At 40.2% G+C, this 24,721-nt stretch overlaps 1 protein-coding gene across 1 annotated transcript; it reads left to right on the top strand.

Moving 5' to 3' along the window:
* Positions 1–1,788: 1,788 nt before the first annotated feature.
* Positions 1,789–20,399, top strand: LOC103915136. Its single transcript, XM_009321900.1, has 8 exons — positions 1,789–1,831; positions 1,951–2,271; positions 4,226–4,273; positions 4,393–4,710; positions 12,348–12,407; positions 17,628–17,918; positions 19,368–19,439; positions 20,184–20,399. The coding sequence occupies exons 1-8, from the start codon at positions 1,789–1,791 to the stop codon at positions 20,315–20,317; spliced, it is 1,287 nt and encodes a 428-aa protein (XP_009320175.1). The 3' UTR covers positions 20,318–20,399.
* The last annotated feature ends 4,322 nt before the right edge of the window (positions 20,400–24,721 follow it).

The following is a 24,721-nucleotide window of genomic DNA, read 5'->3' as shown; positions in this document are numbered from 1 at the left end:
CCATCTCAGTCCCTGGGAAGGTGTTGAGCAACTAATCCTGGAAACCATTTACAGACACATGAAGGTGAAGAAGGAGTAGTCAGCATGGATTTACAAAGGGGAAGCTATTTAGATAGCTTTAGATAATGAAGCTCTCTGCAAAGAGGATGTTGGCCATTTCATCAGTGACAAGTCTGTTTGGTGATAATGTGAACCTGGAAAGGTATATTGTTGAAGAAGGCTCCGGCCACTGCATGTGTCCTCTTGGCATAGACACCACCAAGTTTGATCTGTAATTATTCCTACTGGGAGACTTTCTGTGTTAGACAGCTACAGTACAAAATGTAGACAGTGCCTGTAATTTAGACATTTAATTGTGTGAGACCCAGTCACTACCGTATTCCTTTACTCTTCATCTGGGATCAGGTGCCTGACAGATTTCTGCTGTGTGATCAGAAGAATAGCAACATACTGCTACTGTTTTATACAGTATGTCCTGGTAGTTTTTGACAGCAGGGGCTTGATTTCAGGTCCTCAACATACAATTGCGAACACAGTTTTCACTCTGACTAACTATAGTTGGTCATGCAGGAGACTGTCATGGGATGCTGCTGGGATGAGTGACCTTTTCCTTGCACCTCCCTCCCTTCATCTTAAAGTCTGTTTCATATCTCCCTTCCTCGTCGCTTTGTTGTCACTCACCACCTAGTCACTTTGTTGTGCCTGCTGGCCCTTAAGTCGTTTCTCCTTCTCATCCCTCTCAGGGTGGCCTGACAGGAAATTAAATAGACTTTCCCACGGTTATTTATTGGGAAGAGAGGGACCCTTTCCATTGCCACCACACAGAGGCAGGTGTCTCTCCTTGCCTGCCTCTCCCTGGAGCCCTGCACTCGCGGGCACCTTTCCACGCTGGTTAGCAACACGTGCTTACTGCCGGCTTGCTGCATGTGGCCAACTGCTAGCAGGAGGGAGGCCAAAGCACCTCGTCTCCCTCGTGCCCAGCGAGCTACAGCCCAGGCTCACCGGTCACCGGGGAGTGCCTGCAGCACCTGACCCACTCATCGAGATGCCCTTCTGCAATGGCTGTTGACAGCAGCCCTCACCAGGTTCGCTTTTGTTTTTCAGTCTTCCTTTCCAAGAACTGTTTGCAGCTCATCTGAGCTTTGAAACCGAAACCCTGTGGCTGTACATTTCCTCCCGCACTCGAAACCAAAGTGGAGGTGCATCCCCGCAGTGCAGCTGCCCCCATCGCTGCAGGCTAATGGCCTCCAGCTGCTTCAGTGGAGGGCAGCACCAGCACGGGGGCACCCGGGGCACTTCAGCATGCCGCGGCTGGGTGACTAAGCTGAAGAAGCAAAAGGAGGTCCTTAATAGGATGGGGGAATGCCTCCTGCCTGCTCGGGCACTGTACATCTGTCCTCACGCCTCCGGTGACGGCATGCACTCACCACCCACCGGGGTGACCTCCAGGCTGAAACCTTCACACCCTGCTACACAGCTAGAGCTGCTCTCGCTTGCAACCCTTTCTTAGTGGCTCTGGCTCGAGTTTTCAAGGGCCACAATCCTAGGATTTACCAATATTTCTCGTATTTACCTGAAAAGCAGAGTGGACTACAACCTCTAACCAATTTTAGCATTTGTCAGCTTGGAGGTTTTCTGCAAATGTGCCCTATCTGCTTGCGCACAGAAGACCCGTCACTGAAGGAAGCTCAAGAGAGTCACCTCCTCCTCGAACACAACACTGTCCCCATCTGGGGTCCCTTTCACCCTCTTCTGAGTCTGAATGACAGCAGAGCGTGACAAGCAAACATGCTGCTGCTGGTAGTGCTTGTGGCCACAGCCGCTTGGTCTTGTAAGTCTTTCCTTATTTTCTTACCTTTCCTCACAGGCACCTATGTCTGTGCTAACAGGTGTCTTCCCAAATCCCTGAATTCCAGCTAATGACATAATTTCTCCTTTTCTCTTTCCTAGATGGATTTTCACAAGAAATTCCCGTGCAGAGCCCTGTATCCATCACCAAGTTCAAAAACAGTGTACGGATGACATGTAAAATTCAAACATTAGGGGAAAATTTTGTTCGCACCGTCATACACTGGTATCAACAGAAGGAGGGTAAAGCTCCAGAGAGGCTCCTGTTCTTTTCACAAGGGAAAGTTTCGGTTGAAAGTGGCTTTCAAGAGAACAGGTACATGGTTGAAAACGTTTCTGGCCAGAACCAGTGTGTTCTTACAATAAACGATGTACTTCCAGATGACGCTGCTACTTACTACTGTGCCTACTGGGATCCTCACTGTGATAGAAATTCAAAGATCATCAAGGCAAAAAAAACCCCCCACCTCCCTCAACATCTAAACCACAGGGTTGTCTCCCCTGATCTTCTCACTCCATCTGGTATCAGCTGCAGAAAGGCCAAACCTTTTTCTGCTACCCAGAAAGAGCAGCTAACCCTGCACAACTGTCATTTTCAAAGTCTGGGTTGTCAATAGTCTTCAAACACACGACTACTATTTTAAGGACAAAGGAAGTCTTCACTGCCTTAAGAATTAGCACATAAATACAGGAAGCTCACCTGCTCCTTTGGTGCTGTTTGCATAGCCATGGCAGAAGTATGGTGGTCCTTGAGGGGACCAAACATTTCATTCACTTTCTAGTCCAGACACTTCTCCCCTAGGAAAGAGTAAAAGAAAGTCAACATGCTGAAGAAAGTACCTTGGTGGTGGGAACAATACACTTGCCACCGCCTAGCACTTCTAAGAAAAAGCTCTCCGTGTTCTGCACTATAGTCTTCCTTGCTCTATCCGTAAGTAACTGTAAGTCCCTGGAAATACTGTTTACCTAATTCGGATACCGCAAAATCCCACATGGACCAATTTAAATCAGAGATTTACAGTCTCTTATCTACCACAGCTGATGATGTGTTGCTTATAACCATCCTCTTCTTTAATTTCATGTTAAGGCAAATAGGATAAACAGAGGAAGGAAGGAAGGAAGGAAGGAAGGAAGGAAGGAAGGAAGGAAGGAAGGGAGATTTGCTGAAACTATCAAGTTTGATGGACTTACTTCAAATTTGCAGTGTGTTAGATAAGGCCCTGGGCACAGCATGCATTTCACAGAAGAGCCTGAGAGGAATAATTTTTGCTTGTGCCTTTACCCAAGTATGTGCCTACTCATCAGCTTTTCTTTTCTTGATGAAGAGTGTAATTGGATTCCTGAAATGCTGGACCATCACACAATGAACTATGGGACTTTAGAAAGAAGATCAGGCTAGGTGCAAATAAACACCAAACACCAGTAGCCTCAGGTCTTGAAAGTCTTAAACAAAAAGTGAAGCTAAGCACGCAAGCACTCACTGATTTCACTGAATCCTGTTGGTATCTTCAGGGCTAGTCAGTGGTGTGACGCACAACTCAGCCAGAAATTGGTACTCTCACATGCTGTCTTTACTTATAGGATCTCTTTTCCAAAGAGTTTCCTCTTAGTTCAGTGAATCATCCTTATTTTTTGTTGCTTTCTGCCTTCCACGTGCAGTGGCTTCCAGCATCCATCACTACTGCACTTGCAGTGCTGCAGTCAGCATTGATATTTTTCTCAGACACCCTTCCCTTGTGGTCCTGTCACGGTATCAGAAAGCTTCCTGAAGCAGACCTCATCCTCGTCAGAGCATTTGGCATCACTATGCCCATTTTATGATAGTAAAATTGATGTGGATCATTAAGTGACCCATCTCCAGTGGTTTCACCACCTGTAGAACACTCCGGATGTCTCACAGGGGACCAGCACTTCCCAAGCTTCACAACAGCCGTCTATGGTCTGTCACGGAGCAAAGTCCCACGCAAGGGACAGTCTCCTTTTCCCTTCCCTTCCCTCCCCTTCCCTTCCCTCCCCTTCCCTTCCCTTCCCTTCCCTTCCCTTCCCTTCCCTTCCCTTATGGTCTGTCACGGAGCAAAGTCCCACGCAAGGGACAGTCTCCTTTTCCCTTCCCTTCCCTCCCCTTCCCTTCCCTCCCCTTCCCTTCCCTTCCCTTCCCTTCCCTTCCCTTCCCTTTCCTTCCCTTCCCATCCCGCTTGCTACCCCATCCCCACTGCTCCCTGCAGGAGCTCAGGGGACACGTTCATCTGGCTTGACGCACAGTGTCACCAGCTGCCACCCAATGGAGTCCCCTCCTCCTCCCACATGGCATTGCTCACTCTGAACCAGGGCTGGTTTCCTTCTCCTCTGAGTCACAATGACAGCAGAGCGTGACAAGCAAACATGCTGCTGCTGGCAGCGCTTGTGGCCACAGCCGCTTGGTCTTGTAAGTCTTTCCTTATTTTCTTACCTTTCCTCACAGGCACCTATGTCTGTGCTAACAGGTGTCTTCCCAAATCCCTGAATTCCGGCTAATGACATAATTTCTCCTCTTTTTTTCCCTAGATGGATATGCACAAGAAATTCCCGTGCAGAGCCCTCTGTCTGTCACCAAGTCTAAAGGAAGTGTACACCTGGAATGTCACTTTAAAGACTTCTCTGGAGATTTTGATGACACCGTCATACACTGGTATCAACAGAAGGAGGGTGAAGCTCCAAAGAGGATGCTCTATGCAACACAGAGAGAAACAGTAGATGAGGGCTTCCAAGCGCACAGGTATAGGAATGAAAGGGTTTCTAGCAAGAAACTGTGTATTCTTAGAATAACCGATGTCATTCCAGATGACACTGCTACCTACTATTGCGCCTACTGGCATAGTCACCGTGGTAGAAACTCAGAGATCACCTAGACAAATACTCCCTCAGCGTCTCAACCACAAACAGCTTGAAAGATCTCAGCTCACTTCCCCTTGTGTGGATGAGCTGCCTGGGCTCACATGCAGGCTCTGGAGAAGCAGGACATGCTCGGTGCTGACCAACTTCTTGGAAGCATCAGCTGCCAAAAGCTAGAAATTTCGATTGAGCAAGTGCAAAACGCAAAGGGGACGGTGAAGGTCCAATATCTAACCCATCCTCTCCGTTCCACTTTCTCCTCCTCTTCGCTCAAGCATGTCAGTGAACTAGTTGCAAGGATTTAATTAATGGAAAGGGAGTACTTTTCCATATTGTTGTTCCTGGAAATAGGTCAGCACATTGTACTGGAGCTCTTCAAAGCCTTTGGTCTGGCAAAGAAAACTGAAATAGAGAGCTTTAGGCTGAAGGTTCGTAAAATTTTAAGCAACGGAAAAGGAGTCTTCTTTTCACTTAAAAGTTAGCAGCTGTCAGAGGAGGAAGATTTTCTATTTATTCCTCCTGAGAAGTGGGCATTTTTGTTCTTTCTTTTTGAGCTGTGTCAGTCCCTTTCCCTCTCCTTCTTGCTTACCACTGTCTGTGTTTCACTGGTGTTCATCATAGCAGTGATGCATCTGAATCACCCAAAAAGTTGGAGACAGAGTTACCAAAGCTAGTACCAAAGAAAAGACCTTTCCATAGTTAAGAACAACTTTTCATATTTATGTCACATACGCAATGCATCCTTCCTAGCTACTGCCTCATAGGGCATGCTGACCCTCATGCCTGAGAAATTAATCCACAGAGGTTTTTCTCTACCATCAAGCCTCTTCTTAATATTTTCCTTTGCTGTAGTACCCTGATACTCTCCTCACTTGGTTCATTGAAGTGTAACTCATTAAAGAATATTAGTCTGATGGGATGAAAAAGTGACACAACAATTTCAAATATGTATTAGGTCTCCAAATGGCTACAGGTCAGTTTTGTCCTCCTCATACTTGCAAGCCAAGATCATATAGGGGAGTTAGACAAGCTGTCTGCAACATGCAATGTTTCACTTTTTGTTTCTTCTGATAAGACCTCCCAGCTACTCACTGTCGTGACCATAATCAAACAGTCCCAGCAACTGCAGGTGAGATGGTAGTGGCCTCCTTCGCTGTGTGTCTAAGGACACGGCAGGAAAAGCACTGGTCAGCACCATTCTCTGTCTACATCATTCCTCCCATTGCTTTGTGGTTGCGATTACGATGTTCCTGCCCAGGAGCCTTCAGAGTAGACAATTGCTTTTGTTACACCTACTTCAATTGAAAGACCTTCACCCTCAGTCTAGCTCCTCTAGCCACAAATCATAATTTCTTAACGTTGTTTTGTGGTCGTTATGGCACATGAGATCCCAGAAGCACTCAAACTCAGTTTCTTTTAAATGGCAAACTAAGCATGGAGGCTGTTTGATTGACAGCAGCTGTGACTCCTCTGATGTTATCTTGGTCTGTTTTGTAAGAAGCCCGTGCACAAAGGAAAAGCCTCCTTCTCCCACCAGCTAGTATATGAACAGTGCCGGTGAGCTGCTATTGCAGAGCCTGGACTGATTCCAGGAGATGGGCGGACAATAACCACATACCAGGGGCAGAAAAGGCAACCTACAGCACACGGACACCTTCGCGATGCTTATGGTGCTGGCTCTCCCTCCTTTCCCTCTGCTGAATTGTATTAAGACAACTAAGAATGAACTTCATGCTAGTAGTACTTGATGTCACTTAATTGCAGGTGGGAGGGGGTGTACCCCTTTGGGAAAGAGCAGGATCGTCACCTGAAGGTATGTGTTTTTTTAACATGCACAACCCTGTGCACCTATTTGTGTGTGTAAAATTGAAGAGAAACCTTCATCTAATTCTTAGGTGTTAAGCGGAGGTGTTATCTAACAAATTTGCAGCCCTTCAGGAAAGAGATTCGCTCCGAAGGGCATTAGGTATCAGCTGAACAACCAGGTGCAAGTCTGAAATTCCTGACATCCTCCCTGTAGCCAAGGGCCAGGCCTTCACTCAGTCTCCCGGGGCTGACTGGGAAAAAAAATGGCATTTTCTTCAACAATGGCATAGCAAGAGAGCACGTTATCTTATTGCAAAGTGAAAACATAGTGTGGACCATCTGGATCAAATACTTCGGCACGGGAACCAAGCTAATTGTCTCTAGTAAGTACCATTATTATTCATCTGATTTTCACAGTGTCATTCACGTTCCCAGATAATCAAGAATGAAAGGCTGTAGGAAAATGAATTTCTGCCTGATAAATCCTGTTTTATCTGTGAACTGTGCGTGGTGCCCCAGTGGTGTGGGTTGATGTGCCATAAAGGTATCGACCTCTTGAATAGAGAGATCACCTCTAGAACAATTACTGAATACTTACTAAGGATGGGGGAATGGAAAAATGAGGAGAGGCAAAAATTTAAATATTGGGATGGATTCATTCCTGTTCTGGGAAAGAAAAGCGAACTACTTGAAAGTTTACTCTCAGAACAGCAAGTGAGAAACTCAAAAAGTTTCTTATTGATAGAGGTCGTTCAGTCTAAGTTGACTGGGAAGAAAAATTGCCTGGAATGTAATAAATTTCTAATTCCTGGCCCTACTAAAAGTAACTGTTTTACTTTTGCATTTGCATTATTAATTGTGGTGAAGCTATGCAATCAATAGGATGAATGCTGTTTTCAGTATAAAGCATATAGCAATGCCTACAGTATGTTTCTTAGGAAATACATGCTATATCAAGGTGACTATAATTAAGTCAAATCGTAAAAAGCAGAGGAGAGTTACAAAGAAATTTAAAATGTTGTCCATGCCTCTGACCAAAAATGTTCTCTGCTGCAATTTGCAATTAAACTGTGCCTGTGTAGAGGCAGCTGCTTTTGCCAAAAAGACGACAGCGTAACCTCTTACCAAAGGCATGAACTTAGTTATGGGCGTCAGTAGGTTTCGTTTAGAATATGGACTTTGCATTTAAAATATGGGCTTCAAAATATGAGTTTAATGGAACTTTAGTTAAGGTACTTTCACACAATAAGTAATTCGCAAGATAGTACACTTAAGAAAAAAAATTGTTTATCTGTATATTTAAATCAACAAATAACTAGTAAACTTTTTTAATTTCCTTTGGGAATCATAATGTAACTGCATTTCTTCTTAAAACAGCAAAAAGAGGTTACTTCAGAGAAAACCTAGCAGATCAGAGGCAACAGCTCTTTCTTAGAGAAATCCCAGAGCTAGAAGGATTAGAACATAGTTATAAAATAAGCATGACACTGCTTTCTTCTCAGAAAATGCTGGGTTTAAAAACCTGAACTTTTTACTCACTACAAAAATCGAAGTATTTCTAAAAATGGCACTCTAGTCAATGTTGAAAATTCAGCTATTGCACTGGGCCAGATTTATCACCAACCTCTAAATCAGAGAGACTTTTTCTGTAGTCTACGCAAGAAAAGTGCAGTGGAGGTGATATTGCTAAGCATTATCGGACTGTGGGATGCTGTTGTCAAAATATTTGGAAGTGGAACTAAGCTTATTGTTTCAAGTAAGTACAAAATGTAAAACTTAACTACTTCTGAAATGCTTTTCATACTCTTAGATACTGGCTGCATGAAGTGCTCTGCTATTGTAGCTCCCGCTAGTTTTAACCCTACTGAATGCTTTGGAGGATTTTCCTCTTAAACAGCATTTCCATATGCAGAACAAAACGTAATTGTTTCGTATTTATGTATGAAATGGGGGAAACAAAACACCTATTGTAGCACAGATGTATAACTAACACCATTATTATTTTCTTTTTAAAGATGGCAAAGATAGCATTGGGAGAACAGAAAGATGTTTTTGTCTTTAAATACGCATATTCAACCTTTGTGATATTTCTAGTTCATTATGAAAGAAAAGTGTCAAACCTTTGGGTTACTCAAATTCTTTGAAAAGCAAAACGTTTTCCTTCAGGGCTACGTCTGACTATACCAAATGAAAGGAGTTATCTGAGATATGCCCAGAACTGTCTGAAGATACGCATAGTTGAAAGGCTGCTCTCTCTTCCTAGCTTTTGCAGAAACCGCTTATTATCAGTTATTACTGTTGTTAAGGAAGAATGCCAAACTCAAAATGTTTTGACATACTCATCAAAATTACTTTGCTTCAAGTAAACTTCAGGTGCTTTGATACTTGCCGGTGATTCAGCTCAGCTAAGCACCTGAGGTGAAAACAGTTTGCCTAATCTTGACCATCTGAAAATGGCATATCTGGTTAGTGGGAGGCTCGATTCCAGTCCATGCGGGGTTTTGCTTCATGTTACTGACAACAAAAATACTGGTCAGGGGTCTTGTGCTGCTCAGATCTCAGCATAATGTTTGCCAATTCTAGGTTTGATTTTATGAGGGTGTATAAGGAGCAAATTACTTGGCCAGTATCTGATCAAATAGATCTTCTGCTGGTGCTGCCTCTATCCAGAAAGCACAGACTGAGCCAAGGTGCTCAATCTGCACCGTCCGTCTGAACTTTCAGAAGACTAAAATTAGCTGAGACGAATCCTGTCCATTTAACAACATACATGCCCTCAAAAACCTCCACTTTTTTTTTTTAAGTTTAGTTTAGGCGACTGCTCCTTTTTTACTTTTCTAGGGTCTCAAAATTTATTATATAGCAAATCTTATTTTCTTTAAAGAATACTATTTATCCATATAAAAATAACAGAACTGCATTTTTATTGCAAAGACTTTATTCACTGTGATCAGTTATTACAATGAAGTGTTCGGCTCTGGTACAAAACTCATTGGGTCAGGTAAGTTACATGCTATTTTCCATACAATAAGCTATAGGAGCTTGGGGTGGTCATGTAGATGAGTGTTAACAGTGTCCCAGAGGGCACTCAGCTCACTTAGAGCCTCAGTCGGCATCATGCTTGCGCAGGATTCCCCTCCCCAGCCTGTCATTCCCACAGTGAGCCTTGTTGTATTTGTAATGCAGTGGTTTAGGATCACAAACTTTTCTGAAAAGGAGCTATATTGAGCCACTTTTGATCATACTCCTCCTTGGAAATGTGGTGGAAAATGGCCTGTAGTAGTTTCCAGAGCCCTCATTCTTTCTTCCAGCTGTACTGAAGGAACAAGCAGGGAATCAAGCAGCTGTGAATTAAGCATAAGAAAGAAAACCTCTTCCCAACACAGATACAAAGAGCCATATGCAATGGCCATTGCCAAAATCCTTTTTTAATCAGGCTAGTAAAAGTGAAATAACTTGTCCATAATTATTTTTCTCATGTACACAGCACTTTGGCAGTAGAAATGAATTCGTACCTCCAAGTGCTCTTCTTATTGCTTAGTAACACGCATATGAAGAAGTGATCCATTTTTTCGCCTTTCCTGCAGAGACATTTATTTAATGGAAAGTGGAGGACAAAAATCTTTTTTCCCATTAAATGTGCTTTAAACAACATAATCCTGGAGTAAACAGCTACACAAACACAAGGCAGAGGAACTATTGCTACCAAATTATTTAAGCCTGGTTAAATACATAAACTTATATTAGCATATCAAGCAAAGATTGTTTTTAATGATTTATGTCAGAAAGACTAAGTAAATCATAACTATAATTCAACAGAAATATCCATGCCAGGATAAGCGTGTTGTTTTTAGTGAAAATCCTTACCTTGTTAATCAGGTAGTTGCCATGCTTTTAGTATATACAGTTTAAAATAAATTCTTTTCAAGCACCACTCTAATTCTGTAGGATTTTGTCTTTATGTGGCCAAGGCTTCTAACCGATTAATAGACTAAAAAGGCTGTAGTTACCTCACGCTTAGGATCAGGCATTTCATCACAGCTTGTCTTTTCAGAGGTGACTATCCAACAGTAGCTCAGTAAGTTACTCCTAACGGAAAGAAATGGAGAAAACCAGGACTTATCCTAAGTGACCTTAATTCAATTGAATCATCAGGGTTTGAGCTTGAGCAGAATCTTTTCCCAGATCTATACTGAAAGAGTCAAATATATAAAGAGCCAAACTCCCATCAACTTGTAATGAACTTGATTTTTTTCTTGTTGGTCTCTTTTAATTAGTTCTGACCAAAAGAAAGTTGCTCGAGACTTACAATAATACAGGTAGCAGAAGGGCTGGGATTTGAGAGACTGGTTTGGCATTTGCATTTGGTGGAACAGATGAGTTTCTAGAAGCTGACAGCAGAACAGGAATATTAATCCAACATAAACTGGCAATACAGGATTCTTCTGTAAGTATCTTTCCAGGGAATTTAGGCACTCACGAGGTCACAACAGGGAAGCCAAGACTGAACCAGCCTCTCCAAATCCAGGTTTTTTCCTTCGGCACAGAAGCAGAGTAGCTTGCTCGGCCAGCGTGGGGCTGGTTTCCCTTTGCCATCTCTTCTGCTGCAGCTGCAGCTGGGTCTCCCTGGCAACTCACAAGCATATTGCTAACTTATTTTGAAGTGATAAAAAGAACGATCTACTAACATTTCTAGGAAATAATTTCATAGCAGAAATTATGGCAGCAATATTTGATGTCTTTAAACGCTATCTCCTAAATATTACTGAAGTATCTACCTTGTTTTCATCAAACGCATTGAAGTTCAGAGTTCAAAAAGCTACAATTATTTTTTGTAATTATATATTATAAAATATATGTTGCCTAAAGATAGATTATACTTAAATTTATTTATACATTACCTGAAGTTGGATTAAACTGACTTTCTGCCCTTTTAAATCAAAATGGTGAAGATTAATGTATGCATTAGTTTGCATTAGTATTTTTTTTTAACAGGTTAAAACATGAAGCCCTGAATCAAAACCCAGTACACTTGAAAGTCCAAATGAGTGTTAGTGCAGAAGGATGGAGCTGTAAGATATAAATAAGGGAAGATGTGGCCATTCAAAAGAAATCTGTGAAGTGAAAGCCTCTTACCATGATTAATATTAATAGGAACATTTGCTAGCAGCTTTAAAATAGCAAGAATTTCATGGGCATGAAGATGAATTCAGTACCCGATTATTTTAAGTCAATGTTCAGTGTGAACATTTCCCTGTTCATAATGGTCTCTGTTATCCTAAAACCATGGCCCAAAAAGATCAGCTTGAATTGGTGATAGAATGCAGCGCTAGGTTCTCATTGTAGGATATATATTCATACACAGATGTACATGCACATATATATAAATGCATTATTTCCCATGTTGCCAAGGTGATAACCTCTACTGTTCCTCACGTTTTCCATAGAAACGTCAGGGGATATCGGAGGAGTCTCAGTCTAGAAAATTACAAATCTCAGGTGTGCAGGATCTGCTTAAATATTTCTGTGATTTTGAATGCCCACTGTTAAATTAGGGCTCCATCCTCCACTTTGTCAGTATTCCAAACCCTTAGTTTTTGTGTACATGCAAGCTTATTTATTTAAACCTGAAAGACTAACATAAGTGAAATCTGTTGTATGAGCAAACACAGGTTCATCCATACACCATTTTGTAAGGAAAGTTTTAATTCTAGAAGTCAGTGTCAAAAGAAACGGGTGCATTTCTAATAAGGAAATGAGGCTAGGCTGGGACACAAAATGAGGTTTTTAAAAACATTGAGACTAGGTGGGTTTTTGTAAAGGACTTGTATACAGTGACGATTACAAAATCTTCGGAACTGGCACAAAGCTTATTGTTTCTGGTAAGTTTTTTAATGTCTAAGAAAATATGCCTTATTCTGATAATCCAAAATCTAGAGGAGAGGGAATGTGATATGCTATTTTAAAATTATAATACAGATTAAAATACAGATTTAAAAGTATGCAGAAAAGTGATGTGGATTCTTTGCAGTAGCAGAATTCATTTCTTTGGCACCCAAAACGCTTGTATAAGAGAGGTCAGGGTAAACTATAGGACTTCACATAAACCAGAAATTGTGGAAATATAACTTCTTTTGGATACTTAGGGCTACATCAGGTCATTCCCTTGTGCAAAGCTTACTGCCCAGAGCAGCTGGGTCAAGGTAACTCAGAAACATGGCTGTAGATCGCCCCTTGGCCTCAGAGCAGGGGGAATAGAGGTGCTATACAGGAAAACATTGTGAGTGCCAACAGATCGCCTAAAGCATGGCTGAAGCTCTGCCTGTCTGTTTGGTCAAGGGGAAGGTCTTTCCCCATGGATTTCTCCAAAGCTGATTTATTCCATCCAAGAGGAACTGAGCTTTCTTGAATGCACTGCAGCACAGTTTAGCTGCAGGCAGACAATAAATAATCAGAAGATTAAAATGTGGGGGGAAGTCCTGGACCTTTGGAAATGTTGCCATTGTCAGCAGGATTTCATGTGAGGTACACATGGTTTTCCCTGGGGAGAAGCCAGAAGGCCCTGGGGAAGGACGTGCATGGGAATGATGGAAGTTGATGCTTCTCTACAGCACACTTAGATGCATGTGTGATGTTTCCTTTTGGTACTGAGTACCTGTTACAGTACTGCGTAGGCAAGTACGGCGGGATTTGAGGGTGAACAGTCCTGATCCCGCACCCAGTTAAGCAGATTACAGTAACCTCAACATGCAGAGGATTAGGCCCAAAATGAGTTAATGCCCCTCCACTAGGCTTGAGAGCAGTCGTGGCTGTTCAGGACTGCCTTTCATTAATTCAGTTAAACAGCGGTCTAGCATGTGTGTATTTTTAAATTGTGTGGTCAAAAACACTCACCATCCCAGAAAAAAATTAATTTTCTAGAAAAAAAATCTAGAGGAAATATGGTAGCTCTATCAATGCCCTGGACAACAACAGTTTTGGTTTGTTTTGATATTTTTTTAAACAAGTGATGGCAAAGATTAGCTTGAAACTGAATTTAAAGTACATATCACTAAAGGCTCTTTGGGAATAGCAGCATTAGCTGAGACTGAATTCAAATTTTCTACATTCATGTAGCAAAGTGAATAGACTCTTATTGTTCATATGATGGTTGTTAAATCTGGTTCTTGTCCGGCCAAAACGTCCCAAGCAGTTTCTGTAAGGGAATGACCACCAGTGGGTGGTCAGCAAGGTATTTGGCTCTGGCACAAAACTCATCATCTCCAGTAAGTGTTTTCAAAGACTCATTTTTTTAAGTTTTGTAATGGGAAAGCTTTGGAGTGAAGGTTGACAGCTCTTTACGGTATCTGGGGAGGCTCACAGTAGGTCAGGACTATACTGTGTTATTATCAGTGATAATACCTGGAGTCGCTGGCAAGCAGGACAAGAACGCTGTTTATGAGCTGAGTGTGCTGCGTGCTCTCAGCTCCCACTGGCTTGAAGGGGAACTGAGGAGCTTTGAGTATCAGACAAAATTACTCCATTTTGTGGGATCATCCAAGTAATGAGAATTAAAATTTCAGCTTAAGAACACATTGACCTTATTTATAAATCTTATTTATAGACACTTATAAAGAAACTGTACAGGAGTTTAATTAAGAAAACTTTTGACAGTTAATCTATAGCAATGTGTATTTTAACCCCAAATTCGTTAATAGCTCGTTGATTATGAGCCTCACTCCAGAATTTTATTTGCACAATGTTTTGCAGGCTTACTGCATTATTACAAGAGAGAAAAGACAGATTTTAGCTTCAGAAATATCTGCACATGCTTATATATTATTTAACATGTACCTCTTAAAACCTGCCTTAGAATACTGTTTAACAAAGTAAACAGCAAAATTTTTGTAAGTTGAACTAAACCAAAAAAGACAGTGGAGTGGAAGTTCATGACTTTAAAATTCTTCAGAAAGGATCAGATCATTTGCCCAGAAAAGACAGTGTAAACTGTCTTGTTGACTTCAATGACTTTACAGATCAGCCTGAAAATAGAGCCAAATCTTCAGCCAATTCTACAAGTTTTCATCCTTTTTTCCATAAACGTACCTACAGTTTATGGAGATATATTTTTTTTTTCCCCTACGCACAAACATATATATACATGTATATATGCAAACCTTGATTTGTTCAGTTCTCCACTGTCACTCATTTACCTATGTGTGTGCATAAGACTGTCCCATGCGCGCACATAGTTGCACTTATTCAAGCAATGTTTCCTCAGTCTTGTGATGTGATTTAGGTGTTTCATTTAAGCTAAGCACCTGGGGTCTTTTTACGGTAAATGGAAAGACATTGGCAATTCCAGAGATGGAAATTATTCCATCTTAATAGAAGTCTCTAAAATGGGCAGGATGAACTAGCAGCTGGAAGCATCTCTCTCTGCTTCTCTATTTAGATTTGATAATCCAAAAGAACAACATCAAACTAGACAATTAAATTTTAGCCTACTGCCAGGGTAACTTACTAAGCCTTGAAAATCTAAAAGAAACATCTAAAATAGTCATGAGGCTTTGCAGGGTGTAATGTCACTGGGACAGGAGCTACGTCATGGTCTTCTGAACATATAGAACTCCAGAACAAATAAATCATTCTATAAATTAGTTTAATCTTGCATCCTTGGGCGGACTGATGCATAAAGAAGATAAAATTAACCCCTAAGTTAATGTTAGAGAGTCATAAAATTGTTAGCAATTTTATTTCTGGTACAACAGAACTCAGTCCACATCTTCATTTCAATGACAAATGTCCAAAATGAAGGAAATTCATAGTTTAAGGGTTATCTTTTTGAAGGTAGACAGCCTTATGCTTTGGTCATCTTTGTTTTTAAACACCCAGTATGAAATACTTCAAAGAATCACTAAGTTGTTTTAGGCGGGATGCGATGTAGAAGATTTCTCTAGAATAGCCAGATCATTTAAAGAAAGGTGGAAGCTTTTTGACAAAAATACATGTTTATATTAATGTGTTTTCTCACAATGCATGAGAACTGCACCACTCAGCCTGACCACACTTTAAACCCCATGCATCTAGCTGCTCAAATTCCATGGCAGGGGAATCTAAAGAGGAAGAGTGGTGTAAGGAGATGAACAAATAAAATCTCTCTGCTGCCTTAAAAAAAAATAGTCAGTACCTTCTGTATAACAAAAGTCGATTTTGAAAACTGTATCTAGTCTTCACTTGCAGTTAGGCATAGACAAAAACGATTGCCCATGAGCCCTGCCTATGCACGCACTGCAGAAGTTCACGATTCCTATAACAGACTCTTAAATTTACTATCCATTTTTATAATATCAAAAGGTCTTCTCTGTGTGGACAAAATCTGGGTGATTTGGACTCCTCCTAATAACATAAGGTTTAATCCAGAGAGGCAAATGAAATGGAGATTACCTACAGTTAGCTTGTGGAAATGGCTCACATTTCATTTAAAATATATTCACGTATGTTCATACTGAGCATGTTTCACAAAGTACATCACCTACAACAACCCTGGTATGGATAGATATGCTATTTGTGTATAAAAATGTTCTCTAGATATACCATGTTCTTCTGTTTTAGTTTAGTTTTGGTTTTTCCTTTTCAGATGTGTTAGTTCAAACATTTAAACAAATCTAGTATTAAAGGAACAGCATCGCCAACCTTTGGGGTCCAGAGCATTTTGTGATTCCATTTTCCTGTCTTTATCAAGATCTTCTCCTGGCAAACACATAGAATGTCTTCAAAAAATGGCAACAATAAATTTTTGTTGCCTTTTTTTCCCCAAAAAACCACACAAAATTAATATCAGCTTTTAAAAGATTAATTAGATATAGCAGATGTTCATTAATTAGCAGTGGGGACTTCTACTGGGGACATAAAACTGCAAAGATTTGAAAGGCAGGTGGTCTACCTTTAACACTCTGCAAACAAAATTTTCATGTAGTTGTTTTTGCATAAGCATTATAAAGCAATATGAAATTCCTCTTATCAAATAAATTAACAAAGCTCTTTCAGGAACTATTACTATTATTTAATAATTGTCAAAGACTTGTGCAGACAAATACACATTCTGACAGCAGTACTGCTTGGAAGGCTGTGGGATTTAGGCTCTCACGTAGTCGCCTGAAGTTTTCTAACTCAGTTTCAAGGGAGATTATTAATGTCTTCAACAATACTTCAGTTTCTTAACGTTTCTCAAACATAATTTTTCAAACAGTGAGTAGGTTTCTAAGGTTTTAAATAACCAGACTTAAATTTATTTTTCTAATAAAATCTCAAGAAATCTTTTGTGAGATAGTGTTTAATCTACTCTAGTATTAAAGAGTAGTATTTTATCTAGTATTTTATCTACTCTAGAGTATTAAAGAGTAGACCTAGTCTACTCTAGTCTCCCTCTATCAGATGTGCTGCTTGATAAGAAGCATGAACGAAGCAGTCTAGACGTTAGTGTTTACTAAACAATTTAGGACTTAAATAATGTTTCTCCATGCACATGGCACAGTATCAAAGCTTAGATCAAACATTCTCCAGACTCTGGAAGACTCTATATTGTCTAAGCAAAAATGACTTGAGAATATTTGAATTGAGTCTTGTCTTCTGATTTTGAGTTTGATTTTCTGTACCATGCTCATAAAAACCTCTATTCATTTTAGTTCTCTATAAAATAACACATTTAAAAATAAGGTTAAAAGTCATATTTTCTATTCCCAATTATTCTAAAGAGTATTGTAACTGGTTTTGACTGAAAATTAAAACTTGCCATTTGGGTCCATTGAAATAATATTTAATATAAAGTGTGTTTGAATGCCAGGTTCATCCAGCTCGCCAGAAACTTATTTTTACTTCCAGGATGGAAACAGCTGTAATTCAACCATCCTATTGCTTAAAATTCCCTTCATACATGAGACATTTCTATTCCCATCCTAAGTATTTCATAACAAATTAGAAAGCTAAAACATTTGTTAGTAAGACATTTAGCTTGTTGCTCTTCAGAATTTGTATTTTGTGGCTGTGTATTTATTTGCTGTACACTATTGATCTTCCAACTCTCTATTGTGTTAATTTTTTTCCTCCAATAACCAATCCAGACAAAGGAATATCTCCACCGGCAAATTCTGAAATCCTGCAGAAGAAACATGAAAATCAGATAATTTATGTTTGCCTTATTGAGAAATTCTACCCAGAAGTTATTCGGGTGACATGGACCGATGGAGAAAAGGAGGTAACAGACAACGTAGTAAAAGGAGACATTTGGAAGCCCACAGAAGAGGATAAATACTCAATCGGCAGCTGGTTAACTGTACCACTGGAGAACAAAGATAAGATCTATCGCTGCAATTATGAGCATGAAAGCAGACAGTCATTTCTGCAGACACAAGGTATACTACATGTTAAAAAATTCATTCTACGTATTACTATAGACATCACTTTTTCTTTGCAATAAATAATATTATAGAAATAATGCTTTCTATTACTGTTCCTGAAAGCATCTGTGCTCCTTGGCACAACAATAGCTAAAATGCACATCTGGAGAAACTACCAAAGTTTTCCCAGAAAAAGCAACCCAGCCTGCGCTATGCTCCCCACGTGAACGGCCCTTTGCAATAGGAAAACAGCAGTTCTTGAACCTCATCAGGTGTAAACTAGCATAGCTCCAAAAGGTCTGCACTGAGCCGTGTCGGTTACTTTCCAGTCTACAGAAGTTTCTGAAAAGAGTATTAGCTCTGTTACCCATGGCTTACAGGTATAAGTACCTCTGACACCTCCTGACATTAGTCACAGGTATAAAAAACTAAGGAGTTAAAAACGAGGTTGCTGGGGATGTAGAGCAAGTTTAAATATATTACTTACCCATAGTTCAGCAATAGTGAGATAATAACCATGTATGAATTTTCAAATTTCTCACTTAATTGTGGAAAGATGGATTATGCAAAGGAAAATCTGAAAGACAATGCGATTTTAAAGAAAAAAGTAACCTATAATAAATGCAAATTGTTTAAATCTTTAAGAATTAAATCTTTAAGAAAGATGTAGATTGATTTTTTCTCAGTACCTACTTCTGTTCAACTTACTATAAATTAATGTAACTCCAATGAGTGAGAGCATGGCCATAAATAACCATTACATTTTAACCTTCAAAATGTATTCTAACAAAAATATGCTTTAAGTTTAGTTAGATGAAGGATGTATTTAGGGATGTAATACGGATGTCTTTAAGCTCATGTATCAATGCATACAAACACCATAACCAAGAACAAACACAAAGTTGCTGCTTCAAGCACAAAAAGGGTTTATTTTAGAGAACAACCACCACCAAAATAGCAAATTCCCAATAAGGGAACCTTAGATCATACACTCCTCAAGATCATTTGTTAGTGTTGAGCAACCATTAAGTAACAGACCAATTGAGGTGCTTTCCGATGCAAATTATTCTGCATTTCTAATAACAGTATGTTATGAAGGCAGACCCCAGCTACTTCAGTGACAAGATCAGGTGGTCAAGCTGACTGCAGTTCCAAATAACTCTGCCAAAGAACAGCCTAATGGACACATTCCTAAAAGGGCAAAGGCAAACCTCCCACTTACGGCAACAAATATCCAGTCACTTCTCTACGAGCATTTCCCCCCTTCAAATTCTCTCTGCAAATGAATCCTACTTGTGAACATCTGCTCTGCAGACAGATCTTAAACATCTTTCTTCTGTTGTTTAACACTAACTTCCCATTTCACTGTTGCTGTACTGCCTCTTTTTTCCCCTATTTCTCAATTCATGTTTGCTAAAATTAAAGAAAAGCCTAATTGGGGCATTTAAACTCTCTTTCCATTAGATTCTACAAAGACTGTTCCTCAGGGAGAGGACTGCAGCACATATCCTGGAAACAGCACAGTTTTTAATAGAGGTAATTAAAATGTATTAAAATGTGGGAAAGTGATGCATGTCAGGCAAGAGTTAGATATTGCTACATATGCTCAGAACATCATGAAAATGATCTTTCTAAATAGCGTACAAGAAATCTTTTAAGTCTGGGGTCTGTAACTTAAAAACGCTTCAGTGGTACTCTGAATTAACTTCTGTTGTGGATTATAAGAAGGGGCTCTCCTACCTTTATTAGGTAGCTTTATTAGGACCCTACAGATGCTGTTTGGGCTACTAGATTATTAGCCCGCATTAAGTGCCACTTTTTTAAATACCTGAAGCACTTAAATGTTCAATGCTTCAGCTGATGCTCTATCAGCCAACCAATTGCCCAGCACTTTGGACACAGAAATTTTCTTTTAGCTTGAATGGGGATTTAGGAAGAATCGTGAGCACTTATGTTCAAAAAATCCAACACAAAAGGATTCAAGCAAACACGGTGCTACTGGTAATCAGTGCTGGAAGCACTAGAATGATGTTCTTGCCTTTGCAGGGAATAATAATTGAGAGGCAATCTAGTGCTAAGAAACCTGTTTGGTCTAGAACTTATTAGCAGTGCAAACCCACTCAAAGGACAGTCAGACATTGTATGTGTTTATACACTGCCCACAGGAATCAATGTAATTGCAGCAGTAAACAGACTACACAGTCCCAGTTCTACCCGTCTTTTAGGAGGTTGTACAATATTGACATTAAACAAGACTTTCCTGTCTTATGTTTGTTACAGATCACTTAATGCACAGGGCAGCATATTTAGTGTACATCATCCTTCTTCTGAAGAGCTCCATGTACAATTTCATCGTACTCTTCTTCATCTACAGAATGTGGGCTCCAACCAAGCACCACGGAAAGAAAGCATAAATGCTGGTTTAGGAAAGGCTTACAAAATTGTCTTCAATTTGCTTTGCTATATACTTACCCATATAGACTCCCCTGCTCTCAGTGTTAGATGTAACAACAAAAAGAAATCCAAAAATAATTTTCCAGCATTAGTGCATAGGGCTTGTTTTGCTTTACTGCTAGTGTTTTTATTTCAGTCTGATTTTCCTAATTTTTCTGAGTATTGAACTGAGGTGGACAATAGGAGTAAGGTTACGTACCTTGGATTTTAATCCGAAGTCCATATTGCAAAATGCGGAAGGTACTTATGTTAAAAGTAGTTATGCATGCAGAAGTTTAGAGGTGTAACGGGGCTTTTGACATATAAAGCACAGATGCGTTTTGTCATTGTGCTTAAAGCTTAATTAGGAGCATTGCTGTGCCGTAAATTCACAGGTTGTTGTTCATTTTTACTTTCAATGACTTATTGCAACTCTCATGTATCTACCAAATCAGGACTTAAATATTCTTAAGTGATGTGTGCTTTAAGAGTCAATTAAACACAATTTTTAAAAGTGAACATAATATTTTTGAATGAAAGTTAGACGAGCATAAAAGCAATTCTAAGGTGCACATGTACAGAAATGGAAGAAATCCATCAGCCCCCACACCAGCACTGTGACACAGACTTGAAAACCTACACATTGTATTTTTAAAGAAAGAAAACAATTGTAATGATTACGAACATCATCTTGTTTAGAGATACCTTTTTAAGTTGAGCAAAACCTTAAATCTGAAGCTTTGATAGAGAAAGTGTTTTCACAATAGAGGAAAAATTCTCAGATGTTGGGCTTTGAACTCTTCATCTCCAAGTTCCACAAACCAGTTCCTTTCAGACTTCTGTGGAAAAATCGGAAGTAGACATAGTGGGGTAAAGCATTTGCTCAGTTTGGGGCAAAACACTGCCATAAGTTTGGAGCTCATTGCCTGCAGCATTTACACTCACTGTATCTGTAATGAAGTAGAGGGCAATAAAAGCTTTCCTCCAGGTGCATTTGTGAGGCCTGTGTTTGTTCTCCAGCATTTCCACAGCAGGTACCAAGATGGCTAGAAAACCCGATTCACTTATCTGTTTGTATAAATTCCTCAGGAAATCAAAGATCCTTAAAACCATCGGTTTTCTGCTTTTCAATGTATTAAACAGGAACATTTATACAGAACAATAAAAGCTAGCTCATTTCATCGTTTCTGTTGAAGAGCTAAGCCAAGCCAGGGGGAAATGCAGTGCTGTTACAACAGGACTGCCTTCTAGGGCTCGCGCCATCGCAAGGGAAGGAGAACATAGGTCAGGCTCGGTTCTAACAACCACAGCTATTTTACTAACAGCACATCTCACACGCCATTTTACAATCTGCATATTGAAGCCAGTGCAACTAATTACTGCCTTCAATGTCACGTCACTCTTCAATGTGAAGAAAGATGTGATGTCTAGTCTTTAGTCAAACTCTCTTTGAGAATCAGCTGATATCCCATGCTATTATTTGTTAAGGCTTGGTTCCAATCAAAGTGAAATAAAATAGCTACAAAGGTATTTTTGGAATGCAGTTACTGTAGATTTCAGTAGCGTCATTGATATTACTGTCCCAGTCTCCCCTACCCTTATCTCTGCTAAAGAAACGCTTGATTGCGTTAATGAACCAAGATCTCTTTCACTAAAATGATCCCCAAATTCACTTGTTGTGTCTCATATGTGAAACAGAAAGATGCTGTCCATGCAGCGCAGGAAAACAGAGAGAAAACACAGCTTTTTAAGCTTCTTGCACAAAAACTCTGCCTACATGCAACTCTAAACCATGCGATCACCATGCACCAGAGCATAGCTATCACCTCACAGTTTCTGGGGTTTCTCAAGTACATGGTTGCAGGTTTTACATCTGCAACAGCTCACGTGTACCTGAAGTTTATTTATACAGACATATACTGTTCATACTAAGTTTTTAATTTTTAATTATTTAGCCCGAATAAGAGGACAAGTGGATTTTTAAGGCTTCTGGGTGCTGGGGCGTTTGTTTGCAGGAAGGTTTGGTTATTTAGTGGAAAAACCCTGTAAACTGAACCAGTCACAACTGGTTCAGAGGAGGTGGGCTGCGATGAGAATGGGTGATAAGCTGAGGACAGTTAGACCACAGCCGTCCTGCCTTTTACCACAGTATACTTCTAAACCATTTCCTTCTAATGGAAATACAAAGTGGCAAAAACCACATGCCTAAGTTACATGTAAATAACACAGTGAAACTCACTGTTCGCTATGCGTGTTGGTCTAACTACGTGATTGTGTTATGTATGTGTGCCCCCACAAAAACATGGGTGCTGCAGGATGTCTGCAGGACTTGCAGTCTTATTTATCATGAGTGCACACCAAAGTTAGATGTTATCTATTAAGTGTAAACTTCTGTTGTCAGGACTTTGTTAACACTTGAAGGACATGTCTTCTCAAGTACATATCTTAACACAACTGATTTTCAGTGATTTCAAGCTTCTGCAAGTATGAGCATTACAGCTGCTCTACTCCTGTTACAGAGTTGCAGAATTAATGCAAATACTACAAAAATGGTTACAGGCAATCTGGTGCCTCTAATGAAAAGAAGACAGAATGGGATCAACTTTTGCCATGAAGGCACAAAGGAGTAATCAGCGCAAATGAATTTATTTCTGGAAAGGGATTTGTAATGTATTCTTTATCTTGCTAGAATAATTTTGTGTCCTATACGGTACAACAGCTCACATGCTTGAGAATATTGACTTCTCAACTATCAAAATAACCTACAACAGGTGATATGGAAAACTACCCATGGATTCCTCTCACATGTAGTTGTAAATGAGAAAGATCTGATCTATAAAGGATCATAGCAGTCTGCCAACAGCTAACTTTTGTTGATAGTAGGTACCAACACTAATAAATTTTGGACAGATTCAAATAGTTGACTATTCAGTTTGAGATTTTGAAACTGCTGGGGCATCAGCACACACTTAGAAAGTGCTGAGGAAATAAAAAATCTCAGAGGAATAGTTTGAGAATTCGTTCCTCTGCTCTTATAGATATTTACAGGGAAATAAATCGAATGACAACAAACAAGTAATTGAAAAGTTTTACCTAGTGAGTACAAACAATCATTAAATATAGTTCCACCACAGATAAGTTTTACTTCATTGTATTACCTTTTGATAAGGTATACACGACAACACTTTGCAGTAATTACCTAGTTCTTAGAAGGTTAACCTCAGGAACTACTGAATACATCTTGGACAAGTATTTTCATACCACCTGGGAGGCAACCTAATACACATATGTCAAGAAGATACATCTTTGTGGGATATTACAGCACGTGGGAACAATTCCCTTTGTTCTCTAATGAATAAACTCCCCTGTCAGCAGCTCCACCAGTAAGTCAGACACAGACTCTGTTGCCACAGTTTCCAAATCCCAACAACTTCCCCCAGAGATTTTCTTTTACAGAAGTCAGGATGAATGAAGATGAGAGTCAAGTCAACAGATATTGAAAATGGGAAGGGTCCAAAGAAAAGGCCACCCACTGTTCCCAATGAGCACTAGAAGATTTCAAATCAGAAGCTTCAGCTTCTCAAGAAGATTTCATTCCTCCCCCAGCTGGAGCTTTGCCATTTGTTGAAAAGTGAATGCATGGGGCAAGATAATCCTGAAAATAAATTAAGTCATTCCCAAAATGAGGAGGTCATCTCCCATATTCAACCAAACCGCACTACAAAAAGATACAGGTCTCTGCTATGACAAAGTGCTCAAAGGCCCCCAAAAGAAAGCTTAGGTGGTCACAGGGCTACAGGCCCAGAGACAGCTCCTGCGGGAGGCACTGCTTTGCAGGAAGGTGGCTTGATGGATTAGTCACTTCAGGGAGACTTTTCCTTTCCTTTCCTGGAATAGCGTAACTGCCGATCATTTTGAGGCTCAAACTGTAAAATAACAGGAGGAATAAACTGTTTCCAGGCTGATTTTGTACATGCTACTAGCAGAATGATTACTCAGCAACCAAGACTTCGTATCTAGTCCCTTCACCTTTAATATGAAGTCTCTAACCATTTTCACATAATGTAATTTCGTTTCTCATACCCATAAAGGGTGCTTGAACCAGCTGGGTCAGACTAGCAGAAAGAAAGTGCCCAAGCTGTTACTGAGGCTCAAGTGGCAGCTCGCTGAGCTCAGAGCAATACCAGTCACAGGCCCCTCACCACCACTTGCAATAGGAGGCATGGTAGCTGAATGCACATGCGGCGTTAACCTGGCTAAACTGCAATGGACAACACATTAGCTCGTTCAACTCATGCACGTGGGCAGGGAGGAAGAGAAGGAATAGAAGGAGGGGAGTTGGAAACATCAGCCATTTCTACCTTCAAGTACGGTCACAAATATAG

This window comes from Pygoscelis adeliae, unplaced genomic scaffold, assembly GCF_000699105.1.
Source record: "Pygoscelis adeliae isolate BGI_AS28 unplaced genomic scaffold, ASM69910v1 Scaffold194, whole genome shotgun sequence".
Taxonomy (NCBI): domain Eukaryota; kingdom Metazoa; phylum Chordata; class Aves; order Sphenisciformes; family Spheniscidae; genus Pygoscelis; species Pygoscelis adeliae.
The sequence above is the reverse complement of the archived record's forward strand: the minus strand, read 5'-3'. Positions and strand labels throughout refer to the sequence as shown.